General features: G+C 38.9%; 1 protein-coding gene across 1 annotated transcript; it reads left to right on the top strand.

Annotated features, from left to right (window-relative positions):
* The first annotated feature begins 359 nt into the window (after positions 1–359).
* Positions 360–12,052, top strand: LRIT3 (leucine rich repeat, Ig-like and transmembrane domains 3). Its single transcript, XM_048942033.1, has 4 exons — positions 360–445; positions 1,628–2,106; positions 9,408–9,713; positions 10,771–12,052. Exons 1-4 carry the CDS (start codon positions 360–362, stop codon positions 11,874–11,876), a joined length of 1,977 nt encoding a protein of 658 aa, XP_048797990.1. The 3' UTR covers positions 11,877–12,052.
* Positions 12,053–26,258: the final 14,206 nt, after the last annotated feature.

Genomic DNA, 26,258 nt, shown 5'->3' with positions numbered 1-26,258 from the left:
GACAGTAAATCATGCACTGCCCCTCAAAAGAAGCAAATACATGTTTTACTACATACTAACCATACAGAAAGTGCGTATTAAAATAGCCTGGAAGCACGTTGTGTACAACTTGACACAGTGTGGTGTTGTGACATGATGAAGAATGAGCTGGTTTAACAGATCCCTTTCAGGATACATTTGAAGGTTAAGCAACTCAAGATCTCAGCTAATCTGAGGTAATCTGCTGTTACTAAATGGATGTCTGCATTCACATTTGTAGCATGCTCCTCGCGCATGTGTATGAATAAAGTCTTCAGTTTTTTTGGTGTCAGTTGTGCTGGGAGGAAGCCATGCCTCTGCTTTTTTGCATATACCTCATAATGAGCGTTTCTGCAGAAGTGCAGGGTTTTTGTCCTTCGCAGTGCACTTGTGTTTACCATGGCAGAAGTGATGGCACTGGAACAAGGTATGTGTTTCATTAATTCTTATACTACTTGGTTTAGAGAAAAAAGGAGCGAGGAAACTGGAAATAACATCCTCACATACACTGCAAATTACAGTTTATCATGGTTACTTTGAAATAATGGCATAATTTATGTTAGTATTACGTAGCTAGCGGTGTTCCTGAATCACAGCAGATGGTCTTTGTTTTATTTTAATGGCTTTGTGCTTAACAATAGCTACTTTAAATCTTCAGCCTCACTGTAGAAGGCAATTTCTGACCCTTGCTTTTCCTACTACTGTAATGATCTTTCTATTTCCTCAAACTATCTATCTACTGTAAAATGATTCTGGTTTAAATAAATACAGTAGTATCTTCTTTCCTGTATTCACAGGGAAATCATACTTTTTGGTAATAAAAATTAGGTTAATTGGATGTTATTGGATGTTATTGTGTTAATTTTGAGAGATACTGTTTCAGTTAGTTGTCACAGCATATCTAGCATAAAATGACAGGAGGAGAAAACATAACTGAAGAATTTAGAGGAAAAAATGGAGTAAATCAAAGCTATGTTTCTAGATAGGAGGGGACTCTTTAAACTAATGCATGCAAACTGTCTATCCAAAGGGAAGGGAAACTTCCTGATTCCTGAGAATGCAGAGGAATCTCATTTCACTGAAATCAATGGGAACAGGAAGTTACATAGAATCTCTACAAGGCAGATTGTTCCTGCTTAGACACCAGAAATAGCGGTAGCAATCTTTTCTTCTGAGAAACATGCTGGTGTTTTCAATTTTCAGTCTGTTCTGAGAAGTAAATAAAGATATATAAATGCTTTGAATCTTCATCATGACAGAAAACTAGAGATTAGTATTCAACATTCTTCATTATAATAGAATGTCACACAGCTCCCGTTTGAGAACATAAATGTGTGATTCCCTATACAGTGACTTTTCTTTTTTGGTTGACTATATAACATTAGATGGAAGGTGATGCTTGTGTGCTTTGGAATAAAGCAAATCTGAATTTCTCATAGAAATATTGCTATTTATATTCACTTTTTCTTTAGAGAATTCACATTCTTTTTAAATTGTTTGTTTTCTTTTTTTTATTCTGAGGTTAATTTTGTAGAAGTTAATGGCACTTAAAACTGGAAGACAACTTAGAGAGATCTGCATTTCTTTATCACTTTCTTTTCGGTGCTAGGTCTGTGCTCTGTAATGATCCCGACATGTTTGAGATCCCTGTTAACGTTCCTGTGGATACTGTGAAACTTCGTATAGAAAAAACGGTCATACGAAGGATTCCCACTGAAGCCTTTTACTATCTAGTAGACCTCAGATACCTGTGGGTAACTTACAACTGTGTAGCCAATATTGATATCAGCAGCTTCTACAACCTGAAACAACTGCATGAGCTCCGGCTGGATGGTAATCTGATTTCGACTTTCCCTTGGGAGTCTCTGACAGAGATGCCCAACTTGAGGACTCTCGATTTGCATAACAATAAGATGACCAGCATTCCAGCCGAGGCTGGCAGGTACTTGAGGAACCTCACCTACCTGGACATCTCCAGCAATAAGCTCACCACCTTGCCCTCTGACCTGATGGACATTTGGCCGCCCTTCTCAGAAGTTGTCCCTCCCAAGAGCACAGACATTCTGGCGACTCAGAGAGTCATTTTGGGTATGTTAATGTTCTATCATTCCTTATTAAAATGTGCCTATATGGTCAGTTGGAAGTTAGAGCAGGGTGAGATGGGCCTTGGGTTCAGGAGGGTGCTAGTACAAGCCATTCTTCTGGCTTGCTCTGCAATCTGTCATCTATCCATCTATTTTCTGCTGTTGATAGAAAAATATATAGGAAAGATAGTGACCTTCATGTATATTGTTATCTCAGCATTATAAAAGTGTGTGAAACGTACTGGATTCCTGTTTCCTAATGAAATATTCAATATCCAGATAAATAAATGCAGGACTTCCAAAAACTGTGCTTCTGAGGACACTTGTGTTGTCACTGAATGTGGCTGCAAACACAAGTGTGTCCACTTGCAACTGTTTTTAGCAGTGACTCACAAACCAGATGAGTTAGGGTAGATGCTTTACAAAAAAGCCTGTTCTGAAATACAGTATCCTCCTCATGACTCATGTTGACCTTGCATTGTTCTAATGCTGACATTTCTGCCAATTCGCATTGTGAATACAAGAGGAAGAATAAGGATCCCTGATACACACAGTGTCACAGTGCTTTTTATAATATTTAAAGTGAGCATTTAAGAATAGCTTGGCTGGACTCTCATTGTTCATAGTTTTATTCTCTCCAATTTCTTTTAGATCATGATGTTAGTTCTTTTTGTGACCTTGTGCTCTATCAATTTTTTGTTCACTTTGTAGCCTTGCAGGTAACCATTTACCATTTGCAGTTTCAGAATACAGTTGGATCAAGACAGCTTTCTTGTCTGTCATTGTATATGTGCACGTTCTGGTGTTTTTGTAACACAGTGCAGCAGTGGAAGGGAGGAAAACTAGCACCAGACAAATAGCTGGCTTCCTGTAATCTAGCTGCAGGGGCTGCTTGGTATACACTGGTAAAGATCCTCCATGCACTGTGCTGCCCAATAATTCCACCTTCTTGATCTAAAACCATTATTAAGCATTCGTTTGTTCAGCTGCTTTCTTTTATGACTAAAAGCTTGATCTGAAGTTCTCGTTCAGATGAGATTGTAAATAACTTCATATATGAAAGTGGGCTGAGTGATTACATGCACGGTAACTGTAAGTTTGCAGCTTTAAAAGGGTCTTGGTTAATTTGGAATCTAAAAAAACAAACAAACAAAAAAGAAAACACAAAAAAACCCTGTAAAATTAAGTCAGCTCGCTACCCCATACTGAAGGCAATAACGTGGGAACTGACTGGGCTAGGTCTAATCCTCCTTATGATGTCCTCACGTGGGAATCCCTGAGATTATTCCGTTGCCTTTGCTTACATAGCCCTCATTACTACTACCTAATTAATAAATAATAATTACGGAATAAACCCATGCACTCTCCTCCTCTTTCTCCCTTTCCCATCAGCTGCATTGGTACATATTCTTTGCCTGCCCCCTTCAGTCCTGGTAAACTCTCTGAGACCAACAGTGACTTTTCTAGCAATATAGGATGTGACCTTTGGATCATGTTCATTATTGTTTATGAACTACAAGTGGGCACAGATCTGCAGAGAGGGATGTGCACTGGGTATAGAGCCTTACTTCTCCTTTTTTAACATTATACTCTGAGGGAGGCTCTGTGCAGTCGCTTTCAGTAGATTTGCGGTAGATTTCAATGGGAGAATGTAGATCTGTGGGTAGTGCTGAATAAAGTTACCTTAGGTAAGCTGTGGGTAATGTACTGAATTTTCATTTGTTGACAGCATAACCTTCTTATGACTGTTTCATTGCATGCAAACAATGCTTGCTGTATAGGAAACTCTATAGTGAATCAGAAAATGCTCTTTTTCTTTGGAGATTAGAAATTGGGGTGCTCTTTGTGCAACGAGACAATTTCACAAGCTTTGTTTCCACTTAGTGGTGGCTTTATTATCTGCATTACTGCAGCTTGGAAAGTCACAGGCCACTCATAATCATTGCCAGAGGCTCATTCTTTAGTCACTGGACTGTTGTGAAAGTTTTTAGGAATGAATGGTTAAAAGAAACAAGAAAGGTGCCCTAGGAGTTGAGGTGCCTCCATATTGCTCCAGCAACAGGAGATGCTGGCTCAGAACAACAGGAGTATGGTGTGCTCTGTGACATTATTTCTTCTCTGACACCCCTTGTGTTGGAGCCTAAGGGAGGAGAATCATATCCCATTGATGCCCTTCCTCTTCTCTGAGGTGGAGATAAGGATCAGAGAAGTAAGTGACCAGGAAGGATTTCAGAAAGGCCTCTAGCCTGTTGCAATGCAGATCTAGATGAACTGACCCTGCCTACCCTTTGGCAAAGAGGTGGACTGCTCCAGATCCCTGGCAACCTCTTTCAGTGCTTATCTTTCAATACAGTGAGAAAGTTTCTCTTAATACTTAACCTCAATCTCCCTTACTGCAAACTAAGCTCATTAAGCTGATTAAGTATTGTCCTACATGAGATGAACATGCAGAAAAACTAATTGCCTTCTCTTATAATAACCTTTCATACATTTTCCTTCCCTGATGGATTTTTGCTTTCTTAGCTGGTTGCACTATTTCTTTCAGTTGTTTCCTATAGACTATGATTTTTTTTTTGTTTCCTACCATATTTACTAGTTCTCTCTAGTGACTTTTTTATGTGGGGGTGGGATGGGGAGAGGAGTGGAAGGGACCGAGTGGGCAAGTAGGGGAGGAAAGAGTTTCTCCTTAAATGTGACGCCCGTGGTTACACACAGTACTCATTCTGATGCTCAAGAGTGGTGCTCTGCAGGAGCGTTCAGTCTGGCCCATGTACCTACATGGAATGGGTACTGCAGCCAGAGCACTGCTAGAAGCTGGAAACTGAAGCAAATAAAAGCTGTTTTTGTCTAGTCAGGAAAATAGCAGGCAGGTTCTACTTAGTGTAAGTACTTATGGCTTGAACTCGCTCATCTTCTACTTCTGGCGAAATGAGATTGTCACTTGTATTTAATTAACAATATCAACACCAGCAAAGCCCTGAATTCATTCGTGCAAATGTAACACCAGGAGGCAATTTTTTCTGGAATGTCTTGACTGAACATCAAGAGAGTTGCATGTAAGAGAAAGTTCAGGTTCCCTATGTTCATTTTGAGGCCTCTTGGAGAAGCTAAAATGACTGGCAGATTAGTGTATCTCCTTATGCCAATTCATAATTTCTGTCCTGCAGGGTGGTTTCATTGCTCCCCACTGTGTGATGTTCCTCAATATGCACACTATGATACGTGAAGAGGGATCAATTCCTGGCCCTGTGGCTGAGTGGTTCTCTCTGTCTCACAGTACAAAGCCAGCTTTTTTTTTTTTTTTTTAAACCTGATTGACTGCTCAACGTTTTGTAGGACTTGACTATTGGTTTTCTGCAGCTCTGATGGGATGTTCCAGTGTCTCTGCAATGTGAGTGAGTGGGTGGGGATGTCTTTTTCTCAGTTCAATTTGAGCGAATTAAAGAGAGAATGGAACCATTGTGCCTTCATACTATGAAACAGTATGCGTGTTAGATGCCTGATGGGCTGGCAGGTACTGCAGGATGATTTTGAAGGTGTAAGGCCTACTGCATGTATGCTAGGAGAATGAATAGGACAGAGGAAACCAACCTTGATGCAATCTCATCCAAACTCCCAGCAGGAGAAGGTCCCTAGAGGGTGCACAGCCCCTGCCTTTGTCTTGGAGAGTATACTTTGGAACAAAGCTGTGGAATGAGCTGACAATTAAACAGTGGAAATAATAAAGGAACGATAGCTGGCCCTATCTTGGTTAGCATGGAACTTTAACCTAATACTTTGATCCAAATCACAGCTAAGTTTCAGCATTGGCTGCTGTACAGAGATTGATTTTTCTGGCGTGAATGATGGTAGCAGCATTTTCCATATGGAAAATTAAATCTAGCGAGTCACTGAGAGGAACAGAGGAGTCCAGGATTTGACAGAGTGGCAGTAAAATGAAATCTTTCTCTGCCGCTTGTAGTGATGCCAAAAATTTGAAACTCAGCAGGTCCATTGGGTTCCCACTGGTTGTGCTGGGCTATGAGGTAAATGATGCTCTTCCTGAATCTTCATACTGTTAGTGTGTAGGAAGCACTGGGACACAGTGAGGGAAGTAGGATTTACTGTTTAGATCCATGGGTCAAAATTTTGTAGCTTCAGTCAAAAGAGAGTATTTGAGCAGGTTGGTTGTTTTGATGAATGTTTCCATCAACCCCAAACTTGAATATTTAATGTACTATCATTTTGCAGCAAGTGGAAGTTATGGTCTAAGACCAGCTACTAATTTACAAAGGAGACTTTACTCATAACTATTTCAAATGCTGAAAGTTGACATGGTGTGGGAAAATCTTGTTTAATGAGAAGACTGCAAAAATATGCATGCATGTATGCACATGTGCATATCCATTATACATACAAACACATGTGTAAGTGTGTGAAAGTAAACTTCAAATATGCTAAATCTAGAATAAAGGAACTTTTTTTATAGAGTAGTTTTTAATCCTTATTTAATTTTAACATACATTGCACTGGTATATTGCAATGCAAAAATATTTATCAATGTTATCTTTGCTTTGGTTGATATTTCTCAAGTCAATAAGCTGCTTTAATATTTCTTCAAAAGAGGCTGATTTATAAACTTCTAGTTTCTTCAGTTTGTACCTTTTAAAAAAAAAAATCTTTATTCTTTCACGTGTTCTTTCTCACTTCTATCACCTTGTAATCACAAGTTGTTAAACTTCAGAAGTTAATTCCCATTTCTGTTCTTTTCAATAGTTAACTGAAGTGTAATCAAATTCAGTGTGTTATCCTTGTGTTTAAATGCTTTCATCTTTTTATTTTGGGATTTTGTATGACTTGAAAACTTACAATGGCTCTGCAAGTTTATCGCAAATAAAGTGCTTACTGCCTGGTATTGGCAAGACACAAATAAATAGAAGGGATGAGCCACAGAAGTAAGGGAGTGACTCCTGTAGCTGTAGGTATTATCTGTATATACGTCATGCTTCTTCAGCCGGTTCCTCTGGACGCTGTGACAGATGGGGGAGATAAGATGATGAACTGTAATAGCTCCGTTGCACTGAAATACAGACGTAGGGAGTCCTCTGGGACTGCAGCTTTCTTCATCCATTGAAATCAGGCCTTCACAACAATCTGAGATGAGACTGAACAACCACCCAATCTAATGGCTTTTTTTCACCATTCCTTCTATTTTGCCTGTTTCATTTAGTCTGTTTAGGTTGTAACATCTTTAGTCCTCCTCTTTGACACCGGGAGAATGTGAAAGCCATGTATTCATATATTGGAAAGACCTTTTGCAGTACTGTTAGAAACAATAATAAACATCCTTTCCTGCACTGAAGCTTGCAGGAAACAGAAGGTAGCATAAGATATATGTTTAGTATCATTTTGCATAGAGACTGTGCTGGAGAGTTCACATGCATTTCAATTATTTGGTACAGAGGGACTGTTGGTGGAGGGCTTGTTTCCAGTGGGGACTTTTTCCCTTCTCATGTCTTAGGGGGAATTTCATTTTCAAATACTCCTACAGCCTTTTCTGCTTGAGATGGTAGGGAAAATTGAGAAGAAAATGAGGAAAAAAAAATACAGGAATGTATTCCTAACTACAAACTAAAGTTGCCTAAATTAAAAGGTAAGTACAAGTAGGTAGGTGCACATTCTTAATTGGGCAGAGCTTGTATAAGGAAACAACTGATATGCTTAGACACATGGCAAACAATCCAATCATATCTCTTTTGCTTGTAAATACATATTTGAGTTTCAATGAAAATTAGTTTTACATTTTGGAGATTCTTTTTTTCTTAAAGCGGAGCTGTTGCTGGTAGGATTTCTTTGATTTCTCCATTCCTGAGGGCAGTAGGTGGTGAACAGATACAAAATCTCTTCTGTCTGAAAGGGGTGAAATTGGATTGTGATGTCAAAGTCAGGGAATCTCTTCAGGTCAAGTCTTGTTTTAAAAACGGGGATTAATCAGGATTTATCGTTATTTTAGCCAATCACTGCTATGGTGCTTAAAATAACCTGATCTTGGTCAGGTGATGAAGTGAATTAGTAGTTCATATACTCTTTTATGAAAAGGTTTCTTCCAAAATGCAGGGCAGTTTTTTTTTTTTTTCTATTTGCTGATGTAATAATCCCTAAAAATGCACCCTAAGAAATACTGGCAGGTGCTTCATTTTTTCTTTTAATTGTGAATCAGTTGATATGACTTGTATGTCGTGCTAGTCAGTAAATTCAGTAGTGAGCAATTCTTGCATACCATCCTTCATTTCAGTCTGTGAGCTCTATTTATTGCTAGAACTAGAAGAAAATGGAAAAATTATGCCCAAAAGTACAAATCAAGGGAGAAAATATTTAAACCCACGGGTGATGCACTGTGCACTTTTTTACCTACTAAAGTGAGTGTTGCTGTGTTGGGGTCAACACTGTAATGGACACCACCTGATGATTTAGACACTTTTCTCAGAAGTGGTTACTCTGTTTTGTCACAATAATTTCACCATGTGCAGAAGCTTCCCATTCAAAGACCTTAGAACCAAGAAGAAAATGTTGCAGCCTATAACAAAAGAAGAGACAGTATACTTCTATGCCACCATAAAAATTATTGTAACTGTCAACTTGTCCCAGAGTCCTTCCCAATTTTCTCTATTCTTTTATATTTGAATGTTTCCAAGACTGTCATAAATTACAGGCAGATTTCTAAGAGTATTGGTATGGTTCAGAGCCAGATAAGAATGTTGTTGGCCTAGAGCTTTTTCTCCTTAGCCCGTATTCTTTTTTTCCCATAGGCAGAGATGTTGATGCAAGCTCTCCCCCCCCTCCCCCGCCCCCCGTTGTGTTCTGTGCAAGCACAGAACAAGAGTCTGGGAAGATTAAACTGTATGAGCCCAAAGAACTACTAAAAGCAGAGGAGGGTGACAGGGTGTGATAACACTGAGAAGCTCTCTCCAGAAGCCACAGACAGGTGAAAATGTGTCATCAATCTTAAGATATCTTTTCAAAGTGTTTTTTTTTTTCCTAGATAAATAGCAAAGTTAAGCAAAGGTAACACCAATTACTGTGCTCCAGCAAATTTATGTGAAGAAAAGACTTAATAAGCATTTTTAGTCTTTTCACCCCTGTAAAAAAAAAAAAAAATTCCCTCCCTGTCAGCTAACAGAGGAGAACGATAGAAGTATATTAACTCAGAATAGGCCCATGGTTCTTCTTGATTGTACTTGATGGTAGTCATGTGTCATATTTAAATCACAGCATTTGAATAATGCCTGACAACACTTTTTTTTTTCCTACTCTTTCTTTCTTCAGGTTTGCAGGACAACCCATGGTTTTGTGATTGTCGCATTTCAAAGTTAATTGAATTTTCCAAAATTGTGGACAACTCAATTGTACTTCTTGACCCACTGGTTACATGTAGTGGACCGGAGAGCTTAGCAGGGATCTTGTTCCAGAGAGCTGAGTTAGAACAGTGTCTTAAGCCATCTGTGATGACATCAGCAACCAAAATCACCTCCCCGCTGGGAAGCAACGTGCTACTACGCTGCGATGCAACTGGATACCCAACCCCACAGCTTACCTGGACTAGGTCAGACAATATTCCAGTGAACTATACAGGTATAATAGCACTTTTATAGAAACAGCTCTTTTATAGGATATGAGAGAGCCTGAAATTAGTGGGTTTCCTGTGCAATGAGATTATTCTTAATAGTAACAGTGGACTAGGTATTGCACCATTCTGGCAGTTGCATCCATGGAACAGCTCTTAGGAAATTCTTTTTCCAGGTCCAACAAGTTGTTCTGATTCTGTTTGTGGTCTGTAATAAGAACTCTGTGTGTGTGTGTGTGTGTGTGTGTGTGTGTGTGTGTGTGTGTGTGTGTGTGTGTGTATGAAAATGGATGAAGGAGGGAAGGATGAAGGAAAAACAGAGGTTAGAATAGTTGGGTAATAATTTAGAAGCTGAGAAGCAGAATGGAGAATTTGTTACTGAAATCTCCTTTTGCATTTGAAATCTTTTTTGAAAGCTAGTGAGGCTATAACTGAGCAACTTCAAACAGCACTGTAAATGTGGGATTTTCCAAAAAAAACATGTTTTCTTATTTGCAAATGTTTACTGCTTATTTGCAATGCCCACCTTGAATACTAAAGAGACTGTGATTATTAATATTCTTGCTGTAATATGCTACAGTGTATCTTTATGCAGTAATATCCAAAAAAAGTTCATTGTTAATGGCAAGTAGCTAGCAGTTATCTTTTAGTTCTGAAGTGAATAATAGTCCTACATATTGGAGTATCTTACGACAAAGGTAACTTCTGCCTTTTTTTTTTTTTTTTTTTTTTTAAATGGCTGTTGTTTTCAGTGTCTCTTGAAGTCAGGGAGACTTACACTTTGTAGTTGTTTGGCTTTAAGACATTTTGATTTCTCTTGTTCTTGTTTTACTTAATAAAACTAAAAAAAAAATCTTGTAATTCCTTCTGAAATTCCATTTTGACCCAGGCTGAGCGCTTTTCTGCCAGAAGTTCCATAGTTAGCATGTATGTGTAGTTTTTTCATTTTTAATACATATGCTTCATTCTGATAGAAATAATTTCAGAGAAAAGAAAAGGTAATCCGATGATTACTTTCTCTTTAGCTTCTTTTTATAATATTTTATTCTTTATGTTCTCTTGTAGTAATTCAAGAAACACCTGGAGAAGGTGTCCGATGGTCCATATTAAGCTTGACAGGGATTTCATACAAGGATGCAGGGGAATACAGATGTAAAGCAAAGAATTTAGCAGGCATGTCAGAAGCTGCTGTTACTGTCACAGTGGTTGGTGTTGTTACTACAACCGTGTTGCCACAGAAGTATGGAAGGAAGCAGGAGGCTGAGAGGCAGAATACCACGCTGGAGGAATCCAAGAAGGAACCTGAGAGAACAACCACACCTCTTCTGACCACATCAACCACCACAACAGCACAGGTTACCACTGAGAGAACAACAAATGCCAGGGTTACTGACAAGAAGCAATCCAGGTCCATGAATGATGGAAAGAAAAGTTCAAAGACAGTGACAAATGGAAGCAAAAAGCAGACTGGGGACATGAGGAAGAAAGGTGAGGAGGCAAAGCAGACTGAGGAGACAAGCAAGAAAGGTGAGGAGACTTCACTTACGGCAGCGGCTACAGCTGAGCAAAATATTACTGTGATGGACCTAAGGGTGATCACTGAAACAGATGAAAGAGTGACCTTGACTTGGAAAACTGTCAATGCCTCAAGCAACACTGCAGTGACTGTGTTATATTCAAAGTATGGAGATGAAGAGATGTTGCCTCTGAGCACTGATTCTAGCAAAAACAAAGTCACAATTGATGGTTTGCAACGTAGCACTCAGTATATGGCATGCGTTTCTCCCAAAGGAGTGCCACCTACAAAAGAGCAGTGCATTATTTTCACTACTGACATGTTAAATGATGAAAGCAGCTCTCAGTTTTCTATTCTGATAATGGGCAGCAGTGCAGCATGTGTAGTTGTTTTACCTTTGATAATTTTCTTACTCTACAAAGTTTTAAAACTGCATATGAAACCCAAAGCTCCTAAGGAAGCTGACCTTGCAAAAGAGACTTATGTGAAATTTGAAACGCTCTCTCTCAAGCCTCGAGCAGTGAATGCAGGAGGAGAACTCTGGGCAAGAAGATACACAGATGAGTCAGAGAGACTTCTCCTTTGTTCTAGGTCAAGTATGGATTCTCAAATGACCTTCAAAAGTGAAGGCTCTAGGTCTGAGTATCTCTGTTGAACATGGGTGAGGATGGAGGTGATGGAATATACAGTGGATAAAATTATCCAAAGTGATGATACTGCACGGGGAAGCAAGTTGGTGTCAGGTGGTGGTCAGAATATATCATCTGATGTCATGGATCCTACCAGATGGGTAGAGTGGTGGATAAGAGAGGGAACTGAAGATTTTTTTTTTTTTTTTTTTTTTTTGGTACACTTGTGACTTTGAATATGAAAGAATGGCATTCTTTGAAAGATAAATATAGCATAAAACAGTTACTTGCTTAAAGTTCTTCTATTTCTGCTTTAATTAAAACATCATTGTTTTCTCTCATTTAACTGTATGATGTGCTCACTGTGTGAATTGAACGTTATCACAACTTCCATTAAAAATATTATGTATTTAAAGATGAAAGAAAAAAAGCTTAAATCACTTTTATTGAAGTTGAAGCTTTGAAAATGCCATACAACTCTGTTTGTAAAGTTTGTAGAACTGGAGGCGATTCTAAGTAGCCACAATTTATGGATTCTTGAGAGCTACAGTATACATCATATTGTCATTTTGGAGATGTTATGGTGAAGGAGCTTCTTTAGTGTCCTGAAACTTGGGTAAGATGTTATTATGAGTAACTCTGAGTGACACCGTATATTGATACTGAAAATTTACAGCAAATGATCTTATTACAGAATCCCAGCCTTAGAATTTACTTGCATTCACGTGGCTATATACCTCAATTTCAGAAACCTCTGTAGAGAGAATTTTGTGGCATTTTGTGATACAAAACACAATGTCACATAGCAGTGTATTACATAGATATTACACAGTATTATATAGTACACTGGAGTGCTATAGTATACTTTGCGATACAATAGGAGGAGGTCTTGTCCTCAGGCCACATTGGATGCCTAATGAAGTTTAATGAGCATAATCAAAGCTAATTGTGAGTATGCTTCCCAATCTTTACAAAATCCAGCGTTAGTAATAACAATGAATGTAGAATTACTTGTTAATTAATAGTGAACTGTCTATTCTGAAGCTGTTTTTTTCAGTACTTGAAATAAATAACAGAACTGCATTGTTTAAGGTTCAGGTATTATGGTTAGAATAATGTGTAAATTAGGAATCACATTTTTTCCTAAAAATGGAAACTGTACTTTTTTCTTGGACCTTTTTATACCTGGAAGAACTGTTTACTTTGCTTGGAAACTGGGAATCTTCTCTTTCCAAAGCAAGAAATATTGCCTAGAAGCTACAAACCAAAGGTTACTTAATTAAATTCAAAACAGTGGCATCTCTTAGTGTCATTAGCGTAGCATTAAATTTTACCCTCTGGAATGTTGGAGAGCTTGCCTTGTTCAATGCACAGGCTGATGAGGATAACTATTTGTCATAAAAGCAACATAAATAAGATCATGGCAGAAAATAAACACGCTCAAAAATTTCCATAGCATCTACATGTCAGGGTTCCATAGTCAGGGATAACAGGACCCATGTCTGAAACTAAAGGAGTTATGCTAAGGAAGCAAGTGCTTTTAGAACTGACCTTGATGTTTCTTCTGTTACTAGTGTGTGTGGTTAAAAAGTGTTCTGTCTTCTTCCATGGGTAATTTTGATTTCAGCAAAAATATTTTTAGTTTTCTCAGTGGAAGATTTTGACTTTGGAATTGTGTTTTTTATGTGACATTTTTTAAGGGAAGTAGTTTATTGTGTCAAAAACATAGTTTGACTGAAAAGATATTTGAGATAAAATTTAATGAGATCTGATGTGTTAACTTGAAGTGTTACGTTATTTGCCTTCTATTCTTCACATAGATAGTAGAGCCAGCAGCTGTCACTGAAGGTTTTCCCAATTAAAAACACTGTTTTTTCATTAATAAGAGTAATTATTTTAACCTTTATTTTAATTCTCAGAGAACATTTGATTTTAGGTTTCAAAGCTCTGTGAGAAACTTGAATCTAATTCTAGGGTGATTTTTAGACGCTGTGTCAATATACCAGATTGTGGTAGTGTAATGCTCATTTGAGAGAGCTCATTTGCAAATGTGAAACCTGTTGGTTTGACTAATCTTTGAGGAATTAATATGTTTTATAGTTAGGAATGAGTTAGGTCCATGAGTGCTATCAGTATATTGAAGATGAAGTGTACTGTGAAGGGCATGGAAAACACCATACATGTTATTTTTTTCCACATTTCCTGAAACAATGGACCAAAATGTGTATCTATACCTCATGTCAAAACTTCTGATGGAGAATTCAGATAGGAATTGAGTGCACAATAAAGATGTGCACACTGCATCACCCAGAATTGGTGTAACTGAAGAGCTGAAGAAGTACTTCTTGGAACAGATGAATGTTTTTATATTGTAAATTCTTGAGATTCATAGTAGAATCATTATAAGATAGATTTTTGAGATTTTGTTTGTATTTGTCTAGTGTCTTTTGAAATGCAATGCTGAGTGAATCATCATGATGAACAGTGAATGACTGCAACCTTTGGTTGGCCAGAAGGAGTCTTTGGAGAAGATTTGAGTAAAGTTTATGTGTGGCCTTTCATATGTTTTTGCACTTTGTTGGCTCAATTTAACCCCATGTTTCACCAGAAAGGTTAGAAACCTTTTTATATGTTACCTGCAATGAAATAACTGAACTGCACTCCAAGTAGATCCAATTTTTACTTGAAAATTAAAAGAGTCTTAGCACTCATTGCAGTTAAACACAATCCTATCTTCAATGTGCACTTACTAAGCCAAACTTTAGAGTCATGTTTTAGTCCTTGCTGTTACCCGCACTAGATTTTATATTCTTTGCACTACTGATAGAAGTCTCATACTTGTCCCAGGTGGGGGATTAGGAAAGAAAACTCTTTCACATGTACTTTGAAAATGTCTGTAATAGCAGAACCCTATATACTTGGGCTTAGTTGATAGACTAAGGAAAGGATGTTTTAAACTCATTACTTTTTCTCTTTATTCTTAAAGGAGTAATTACAGTAACAATTGTTTTGATGTGAGAATAAAACACTGTTTTTATATGTGACCATGTACTTGCCTGACCCTTCCTTCTTCAATTATAGCTTTGGACTGCATGTAATGAGTGTAACTGTGAGAATAAGAGGAAATCTGAGAAGAAATGAGAGAAAATACAAAAGAAGGCTGAGAACTTGGAGGGACAATATTCTCAAGAATGATTGGACTATGTGCTGCAAAGTCATTTGTTTGCAGTTCTTATGCACACAGCAAGGATACTCAGGGGTATCTGCAGACAGGAGACATCAATGGATGATGAAGATTCTGCCTGCACAGTACAAGGAGAGCTCTCTACGTACATCTAACAAACTGGGGACAGTCATAAAATAGAAGTATGGAACAGTAAGGGCAGTAGGGGGATTTAAAAATGTGCTTGAAACTGGAATTAAAGTCCACTTGGGTACATCAGAAGCAGAAGAACCACCCAAAGGAATAATTACTGGTAGAGTCAGTGCAGCTGTTACGTAAACTAAATGGCTTGCCTATTCAGTAAACAGAATAAGTGCTTTGTTGGTATATTTTTAGACTTTCTATTCACTTAGACATACAGTTGTATGAGTCCTTTAGAAGCCTCAAACAGCTGTTTCTCTAATCCTTCGAAGAGTAAATTCCGAAACAGTTCTCAAAACCATGTTATTGCTTAACTCTCTAGCATTTATTCTCCCAGATTAATGTTGTTTGATAAATAGGAACAAAATAACGTGAATAGTCTGCTTTGTAAAATTTTCCGCTCTCTAAAACAACTGTACTTTTGTTGAAGAAAAGTGATATTAAGTCCAATACTTCTAAGTACATTTTTTTTCTGTGAGAATCTGATTTAATTAATGGTGCTGAAGTCTAAAGCCTTGAGCTGATCAGATCGGATTCTAAGTCATGTGTCCTGAATTTTATGCTGCTAAGATTTGGCCAAACATTAGAACCTCTAGAAATAACCTTTACCGCCTATATTTTGCTTCATAGCCTAGTTGCCTGTGTTTAAATTACTAGGGGAAAAAGAGGGCAGGTAAACAGCCAGCTATGGGATATGGAAAATTAATTCATTAAATTTGTTAAATTTAAATTTTTTCCTGCTTTTTTGATAGAACGTTTTTCTATGTTAGACTAATCCCACAGCATGCAGTTAGCTTCAAATTACATGTGAATGACATTATCTGTGGGTGTTTTCATGGAGCAAACTCTTAAGTCTTGGGAGACCTCTTTTAGTTTTGCAGTGATTACTTTAAAAATAGAAATTACTTTTCCACTCCTTGTCCTTTAGTGCAAATGTGATGTGGTGACATGGTTTCCTTACTTCTTAAGCAGGAGAGTGAAATCAAAAACTTTAATGCCTCTGCCTGTTCTGGAACTCAAACTTATAGATAAGGATCATCTTCACTTTGCAGTTGCAGTGTTTGCTGCCACATTTGCATTACACTAATGTACACAAAGCACTCAGTTCCTAGAGCTCTCTTCCAATCAGTCTGTTTTCATCCTAAAATTTGAGCATAATTTATTTTAATAGATTGTCTCTAATATTTCTCTACATTAGAAAGGAATCTTCCTAGAGGGATACAGGCTCATTTCTGTGACAAAAAAATGTTATTTGTTATTTTGCTTGACCATTCTTTATTCTTTGATAGAGAAGCAGACATTCCCTTTGGATATGGTAATCAGCAGCAGAAACAATGTAAGCCAACGTTTTTCACAAGCCAGACAAATAACGTTCATTGTTTTGTCAGGCACAATGATTGAATAGACATCGTCAAACATTCATATATGGAGTATTTCTTTGTGACAGGAGAATTCATGAGGCAAGGTTTGGAGAGAGAACTAATGCAGTTCCTTGTTTATTGATAAAGAAAAGTGACATTTTCTTGTGTTTTCAGTGATAATTTATCTAGCTCTACAGATTGTCCGAAATACTTCACATTCAAGCAGAAGTTCAGCTTGTCACAAGTTGATTAAATTTTTCAGTTTCATATTACTAAAAATTTGTGTAGAAGTGAAGCGTAAATCAAATAATCTGAGAGAAGAAAGAGATTGTCAAAGCTTATTGACTTTCATAAAGAAATGAGAACTCTTTCAAGGGTTGATCAGCCCTGTGATGCCAAACAAAACCCCACCTAGAGTAGTGCATGATGCATAAATATATATATTTTTTTATTATATGTATCTATACATATGTATATATGAATATGAAAGACTGGGATAAGAAACAAGAATTTTTAGTATAGCTGTTCATGTTCAAGTCAGCCCTGGAAGAGAGCAACAAGTTGGCATCCTGATCAAACACAGATTCTGAAAATTGAACAAGCTGAATGAGAATGCATGAGTAGAGAAGGAAAAAGTCCTACTGGAGACACAGAAGTAAGATTAAGCAGAAAATAAATGTGCTTTACTGAAGAGCACTCAGTTCTCTAAGTGGAGATATCTAATTTAACAGTTTTGGGGCTTGGAAAATCACCAGTGAGAACTGCAAGGAAGATGAATAGTGAGAATGTGTCACTTCCAGTAGAAGATCGAGGATCCAATCTTCAGAGGGATCAAGGGAAATCTGACCTGAAGCATAAAAGACAGTGTTCTTTTACATGATTTGTGCATTTCATTTAATATTAATTCAAATGTCAACTACTTTGTAACCAGGCTTGTGGGCAAAGGAACCCTAGACTTGGGCTGAAGGAAACAAGAAAGAAATTGGAGTCTTGAATTTGATGAAGCTATGAAGGTGAGGAGCTGTGTGATTGACATCTTTGCTGTTAAAGGAGCCTCATAGGACTGACAAATGAGATGGACCACACACTGAATTGTTACAGTTCAGATAACTTGTGATTCATCAAAAGGGCAGGGGGACAGGCCTGCAGGAAGCTGAAGTCAAATATCCCATCTAAAAATATATCTGAATGATAAGGTTTCTTCCTCTGATTAATATTTGGAGTAAATTTGCAAGAGGCCGTATTCTTCTTGAACTGTGTGATGTTAAACTTGTGTGGATTGGGAATAAAAGTTAGGAAAAGTTTTGAAAAGATACTCTAAATAACTTACTGACCACATCCTGGGCACTGGCATTCAATGGTGTTTCTAATCCCTCAGCCATTTCAGCAGATGCCAGTAGTTTGAGAATGTGAAGCAGGGCTCCATTACAGTGAGATGAATCCTGTTGCACATTGTTTCAAGTAACTTTCAGACACCAAGAATAAGTACACACAAATAAGGAGAATGTCTGCCGAGAGGCCGGGCCAAGGGAGAGATTGAGAGGATGCTTCCACATCTCAATAATTTTGGCCTCATGACAAGCAGATGACAGACCACTTGCTGTATTGATAGTAACTGTTAGAAAGAGCACTCCTTACTGTTGAGTTTCAAAGCTATCTCACAAAATGATGATACAGGGAAAGTCTCCAAGGATAACTGACAGCCTATTAGGGAGACCTTAGGTGATCAGGATCTTTCACATGGCAAAGAAGTCTGTGCAAATGCTGCTGTGCGTTCTCTTTACACCCTTATGTTACACCCAACTGATGTATGTAAGTAATCACTGATAATCACAGACAAATGAATATTATTCACAATTTTTCTAGCTTGTCTACATACCCATCCAGAAGCTACCTCATACTTGGCACTTGTGCAAGAGCAGGGAACTGACAGTTTCACTGCAGTTCCAGCATCCTCAGAGGTCAGCAGTTTGTGAGAAACAGCCATGCTGGTTGCCATAAAGGTGCCATTCACAGAGTTTAATGTACCTGTTGCCTCAGTAACAGCGCTAGAGAAAGGTAAAGTGATGGCCTCTTACAAGGCAGCATACCATTTCCTTCTGTGGCGTTCGCTGGTACCTTTTCTGGTTTTGTGGAAATTCTGCTCCTCAGTAACTCTTCAGGGAGCCATAGAAAAGCAGTTCGTTTGGGTTCACCAGTCAAATCTGAAGAGCATTTCTTCAAATCCTAACCGCTATATGAGTGCTAATTGCCAAGGTGTATGCTGTGTCAAAAAGTATTGTTTCCTTTTTTAAATCTAGTTGATAGTGAGCACATTAATTCTAGGAGTAGGCCAGCTTGTTAGTCAGGAGAAATAATGACAACTTTAGAGTTTTCATCATAAATTGAGTTACATTTACACGTGAATTTAGGGTATGACAGTCTCCCCCTATTTGTACAGCTGTCTGAATTTGACCATGTGCCTCATCTGATGGGCCTTGGGAGAACCAGTGTGATGCAAAATACAGACATTACCATTTATCCCTCTAGGCTGCAGCTATAGGAAGAGTTCTCAGCAGCCACACAGCAGTCCAGGCAAACCTGTCTGTGTTAAGCACTTGTAATTCTTTTCTCTCTTGAATCTTTCTGCACTTATTAGTTTATTCTTCACTTCCTGACAAAAGCATTAATAATAGTGGAATACTTGATCCATGCAGTGCTGTGACTTGGAGAGTTTTTAGTAACTCACTTCTGACAGGTAATTGCTTTGCTGGGTAGCAGTGAGCAGTGTCTGTTGCTGGTAGAGAACAAGAAACTTTGCTATGGATTGCTAATTAATGTATGTTGCTGGGAGATCTATTAAGGAATGAGACAGAAACAAAATGCCTGCATTGTGTGCTCATGCAATAGCAATGTGTTTGGGACAGGTGTAAATTTACATAGCCTGAAAAACATATCTTGAAACCTTACTCAAATGTACTTTTGTTTTATCTTTAATTTTGCTACTCTTTAGGAAAATATTCATATATTAATATTAGTATTTTTATTGTTTCTGATTACTGGATTTGAAGTACATTATACAGGTTTAAAAAAAACCAAAAACTTATGTCGCGCTTGGAGATCGTACCATTAAGATATTCTCTTACCAAGATGTTGATCTGTTTTGGTTTCTGGGGGAGAAAAAGAAAATATGCTCATTTCCCCACAACGGGGATGGGAAAGAATCTATCTCTTTCACAGGATATGCCAAATCAAGTGCAATTTTATTGCAGCCATTGGAAATTTGCTATTTATTTCAGTTTTGCATTGAAAATTTGCTATTTATTTGCTATTTATTTCAGTTAGCTCAGGATAAGTTTCTCCTTAGTGTCTGAATGCAAAGAGCTGTCACTCAATATTTAATCCTGAATGTGAAGATGAGCGTGTGATCCAAGAACACTTGAGGAGAGTCCCTGCCCTTGGCCCACATGTTTTGCAGTGATGAACATCTAGGGGACATGGAGAATTTATGCAGGAATTGCTGTCTTTGATCTCTATACCAACATCTGTAGGGTAGGTCCTTCTCTAAGTCTGCCTAGACTTACGTAGATGATATTACAGTTTTACCAGTTGGCCAGGTGTTTTAGTATTTAGATTTCTTCTGATGATGCATGCTGTCTTGCCAATCAGCCCAGTTCTAAATAAAACAGCCAAATGAAAAGGCGCAAAGGGAGAGGTTTCTTTAGCACTGCGTAATGCATGCATACTCTCAGAATAGAATTCCTCTCCCCTTACCAGAGTCTTGTTTCATTTTGGAAAACTGGGCACCTATGGCTGATTTTCAAAACACTGCCCAGGGAATACATCCAACCCTCTCCTGTTAGTGTTACTGGAAAGGATTTGGCTGGGTACTTCCTTTTATGATTTTGTCTTAAAGCCCAACTGACCTTAAATATGGAAGAATTTTATTATTAGGCAGAGTGGCCCTAAAATACTCTAAATGTTAATACAGATGCTGTAACAAGGTGGGGTAGATATTATAGATTGTGACGTTATATTACTGTGTTCACTGTAATTGTGTTTTAGTTTGTTAACAAGTGAAAGGACTTGCGAGAGTGACGCATTTATTTATGTAGCATACAAGGCAGTGAGTCTCAGAAATGCTCTCCTTACTTTATGCAAAACTGTATGCTCCTACTGAAGCAATGTGCTAGCTCTGGTAAAACCACAGAGGGATTCTGTGCATCCATCTCCCTACCAATAAAAGCTGGCAAATATGAAAGAGGTAGCCAGATCTTTTAGGAGTCTGCTTCCTCACTCTCTAGCAAGGCAGACGTTGCTGGTTGCCATGCAGTTGACTAGAAATTTTGTAAGAACATGTATCATTGTTAGTGAGCATTTTGCTTGCAGTCTGGTTTGCTGCTTCTGCAGCCACTGCGTGCTGGTTTCCCCTGCTCCTTAATGCTTAACTTAGTTCTCAGAGGTCTTGGGTCAAGGCTGTGTCATTATCTTCAAAAACACAGGAATACTGTCTCTGAGTCCTATAGATAAACTCAGTAGATATCCGTAGAGCAGTAGTGTTTTGCAGGACACCAAAAGCAAAGAAACTGATGCTAAGAGTTGTATCCCCTTCTCTGAAACAGCCTCCTAGTCAAGTAAAAGCTGGAGTATCCGTGTTCATACTCCTGCTGGCAGTGCAGGATCTGTCTGAGGTTTTTGGGTATGCAGAACCACGCACCGAAAGTTAAATATAATGTGGGCTATTGCTTGTACCAAATGCTCCTGCCTTTTTTTCCCCACTGCTCCTCTCTCCGTGTCGCTGTCTAGGTGGAGAATTGACAGCTGTGGCCCCAAACAGGGCGTGTTTGATAGCTGCAGGATTCGGATGCCAAGTTCTGGGGTATCATTCTCTTGGTGGCATTTGGGTCAGTGAGAGGCTCTGGCACCACACTCCCTGCAGCTGTGGGGCTTGAGGTGGTGTCAAGTCAGGCAGCCTCCTTTGCCGGCAGCCCCGTGCAGATCACTTGCCACTTTCTCTGCCAGCTTCTTCCTGATATGGGATAGGAAATCCACATGTGGGGCACTTATGGCTGCTGTGGGTAGGATCTGCGATATGTGTATTCTTTTTCCTTAAATTTGCAGTGTGCCTTTAAAATTATTTCATTCACTAAATTCCATCACATCGTCAAGTTGCTCTTTCAGTGCAAACTAACTTTCAGCAGGCTCTGGGCAAATTCATTGTAAGATTCTGCGGCTCAGCTATTTATTAATTAGGACACATTTGGTTCTGAGATCTCCTGAGTATGTTCCATGAGCAGCAGGGCACTAAACATTCCCAACAGTTAGCAATGTTAGTTACACCTGCTCTTGATTGCCTATCCATTCACCATCTGGCTCGTCTGGCAGCAGCTGTGCAGCCATTCACAGGAAAGTGTTGCATTTTTGCAAAGAGAGTGAGGCTTTTATGTACTCAGCCTAGATCCACTGCAGGTGAAGAGCTTTCTCAGATATCGTTTCTAATTAAGCTTTCAAATCTGGCAGCCACAGGGAGCATCCTGTAATCCACCCATGGGAGCTCAGTGCCAGGCACAGGCTGCATCTCTGGTAATTTTGCTCTTGAGTTCATCTCAGGTGCTTTGCTATGGAAAGCTGGCTGTAGCAATGGCTGTTCCTTCAATTTATTAGCCATCTTGTTGGGTCCAGTGTCACTAACAACCACGTATGTCAGTGATGCACAGACACAAGCTCATGCAGAAAGTGTACAGAAAATGTATAAGAAGAACGAACCAGCTGAAAAGGTCTGTAATGGGGATACCAAAGTTTACTGAAACAATCATTTCAAATATTTATCTTTCTAGCATGGAACTGGGGATAAAACAAAGAGGTAAAAGTAACGATATTTTTAATAGATGGGCTTCAGAGTAAGCAGCTACAGCCTATCCTGCTCTCTTACTGGTATAAGTGGAAACCCTTGAGTGCTCAGTAGCTCCGAAAATCAGTGCCAGATTTCAATGAGTGTCTTTCTTTGGAGAGATCTGCTGTAAGGTCTAATGCATACATAAGAAATCATTTTGCTATGAATGTGCTATCTCTTGGATGGAAAGTAGCTGTGGAGCCGAGAACATGGGGAGGATACATTTTTTGACCCTGATAGTGAAGTAATACCATACATACCTGTTACTAAGATTTTTTTTCTCAAACGTTCTCACATAACAAGCTGCACAAACCTTATCCGTGGTAACTAACGACTTGCTTTATCTTCAGTTTTATCTCCGCTTCAGAGAGCCAAATGACTCTTTCAACATGCTATTTTAGCCACTCCTTTATGTCTGCTAACATAGAGGCATAATGTAGGCATCTAACGTTGATAAATGTCATAAGTCAGCAATGTGCTATGTGGCTTCCCCAGAATGTTTCGCTGCTGTTCTGTCTGTCTTGGTGCAAGGGAGAGCATGTTGAACTTTCCTTCTGGATATTTCTGTGGATGCCAGTGGTGGAAGGTGCCTATCGAAATGTTTAACATAAATGGGCCTTAAAAATGCAGTATCGGTTATAGTTAGTAAAGTTTCAGAGGATTGAGTGGATTGTGTTTTTTTCCCTTTTTCTTTTCCTTAAGATCAGATTGAAATTGGAAAAACTGCAATTAGCCAAAAAACTCCTGTGGATATTTCTTGTAATTGCTGCCATAAAAGAAACTGAGACAACTGGAAAGAGATTACCTACAACAGCACTTGGTTTCCATAATGCTTTCATGGTTAAAGCCCTGTTCTTCAATTAATTTTACCAATAAATTAAATTAAAACATCCTGCTGGCCAAGTATCATTTTCAAATAGGTTGAGTAGAACAATAAGTGGCATGCCTGAGGACAAAAACAGAATGGTTATCATACCTTGGGAGGAGACTTCAGACATTCCTGACTGTTGGAGATCACTACAATATGTTGCTCTCTCACTTGTTGATTGTTTTTTACTTCTTTTTTGCTTCCCTGGAGGCTATCAGAAATCTTTAGTGTCATTAAAATTACTTGTGTTCATCAGCTCCTGCCTCATTGGCAATACACCTTCTGTCCCATGGGCACTCTGACCCTGGGCTGGCAGGTTTCCTGGGACCATTGGGATGGATCTGAGGGGCTGTTTTGTGGGGTTATTGAGTACTCGTTTCTGCTGTGAGCTCTTACTAGAAATAGCCACTACACATTTTCTATTCTGTTTCAGTGAGCTCCTGCATATAATCATTAACCTCTATTGGCAGTAATTAGTATGACGCTGACTCTAAAGTATAATTTTAACCAGATTAGAATATGGCTGAGGCCAGGATCAAACTTCCAGAGGCTGACAGGAAGAGAATTTGAAGTGCTGACAAGCTAGTATAATGTGTAGTAAGCAAGAATAAAAGCCAATATATGATTTGAACAATGTGCAAATTAATACAATATTGATACTGAAAGCCCTGGGAAATGCAGGGAGAGCTCTCTTTCCTTCACAGCTCAGAAAGAGCCAGAACATACTGTCCTTGAATCAGACAGCAGCAGCTCTTTGCCAAGGTAGGGGACAAGGCGCACTCCAGTTGGGTGACTAGCTGAGCTTTACCAGCTTTGGCAAAGCGAGACCTCCAAAGCTCAGTGAGATAGTGGGAAGCCCAAAAGAAAGGGAGAAAAGAATGTTCATTTGTTATTAATTTAATCAATCACTGAGTCGGGAAATCAGATTAAACTAAATCAACTCTCTGTACTTGATGTACAGGGGCAGATGAATTTGAGATCATTTGGGCTGATTATGTAATGAGTGCCACAGATGAGGCTACTGTATTAATTTATCTGATTTATTGTGTGAATGCTAGGCTGAAATATATTGCTGTACTTCATACCTCTAAATGGGCACAATAATTTGCTTTGTGATAGCATATTTGAAATGACTTAAATGTTGAATGATTTCAGGTGGGAAGGAATCATTGTGTATGGCATGCTAAACTACATGGCGAAAAACGGTATGTATGAGAAGTTTAGTTGTTTGGTACAGCTGGATGGATTTAATCTTTTGTTGAGAATTTCTTTGTCTGGTCTAGGGGAAGGTGATCAATTCTATTCACTTGCAATCGTGTACATTCTCAGGCCTTTATCATTTCACACAGTTGGACTGAGGCTTATTTTTGGAGTGATGTACCTTTGGCCTGTAAGAACCAAAAACCTATTTCTACTACTGTTTATTCGTCCTGTTTTTAAGCCATCCCTGTATTTCTAGGGTGGTGATATCAATGATTCTATAAACCACTCTTTGAGTGCAGAGAAGGGATCTCTTCTTCCAGGTAACATCGTTGTAGTATTGACACATTGGACAGTTCTCTTTTCACTGTTAATTTAGAAAACAAAGGGAAGGTCTGGACATGGTTTTGACAGTGTTTTGAGTAAAGGCAGAAAGAGTAAATGAATAGTGGTAGAGGGGGGGGAAAGAATGAAGGAATTGTTCCATAAAGACAACAGTGTAAATGAGAGATTAAAATAATGTGAGAGCCTCAGAAGCAACACAGAAATTACTTCTGTGTTTTAATATGAAAAGGAGAGTTTATTGGTTTTGTCTCCCAGTGACTTGCCTGAATCTCTTCTGGAAGAGTTCGGAGCTGTGCCAGGACTGCCACTGTCGTGATCCAGCAAACTCACAAAGAAGTGCCACATTCCTTCCCAGCTGCTCTGGTTGTGTGTTCACAGCGTGAACAGCAAAGAAAATAATGTGAGAGGAACCCATGGTAGCAGAATTAGTAGAACAGACCCTTGTGGCATGTACCACGGATCCTAGGAAGGATCCTGTAATCCTCAGTGGAATGGCACTGCTCCACTTTCACACTGGTTGCCCTTTTGTATTCTAGGGGACTATTTGAAGAAGCAGATACTGTTTGGCATGAGTCTGCCCCTGCATAATTTGCATTACTATTATTGGATTTTATAACACACAGAATAGAGACTCAGTTCCGAGCAGGGTGTATGAAAACATGGTTCACATTTGTCAGCCCAGATTTAGTTAGTTTCATTAGCCTGTAGCAGTGGAGACTGAGCAAGCAGAACATGGATACAGACCCAAAACATCGAGAAACAGTTGCTTTTAGTGGACAGTGGCCCAGTTGATAATCAGGTTTTATACTTCTTACTTTCTGTCAGTGCAAGTCAGGAGTCCTATCAATTCAGAACGATACTGGGGCTGGAATTTCCCAGGGAGGAGCACGCACATTGCAGGTTGCTGTCTGCTGCTACTGCTGTTCCCAGCTGTTGCTGTGTTAGCACTTATTCCAGTGCAAAATTGAGGACATGGAAGAAGAAGAAAAAAAAAGAAAAAAAAAAAAAGAGAGAAAGATAAGCAACAGAACCAGGATGCCTCAGAGCAGTTAGCACAGCACAGCCAGTCTCAGTCAGCCACTGAAACACATGTTTAGCTGCCAGCACGTGAAAAATTCAGCACTTTACCCACATATGTGCTCTCATGCTTTGCTGATCTGGGAGATTGCACCAGGAATTTCTCTAGTGCATCTACCTCAGTCAAGCAGGTGTTAAAGTGCACTGCAGCTCCTTACAACACTGATGTGCGCTCAGAAATGTGTTGGTCTCTGATGGCAGAAGGGCCACATTCCAACTTGAGAGAGACAGATGAACTTTTTTGAAACGAGAGTGATACACATACCCTAAATCTGAATCTGACCTTAAGCCAGTTTGTATTTCCAGTTATTGGAGTAATCT

The sequence above is a fragment of the Lagopus muta genome, chromosome 4 (assembly GCF_023343835.1).
Source record: "Lagopus muta isolate bLagMut1 chromosome 4, bLagMut1 primary, whole genome shotgun sequence".
NCBI lineage: Eukaryota > Metazoa > Chordata > Aves > Galliformes > Phasianidae > Lagopus > Lagopus muta.
Note: the sequence above shows the minus strand (reverse complement) of the source record. Positions and strands in the feature narration are given on the sequence as shown.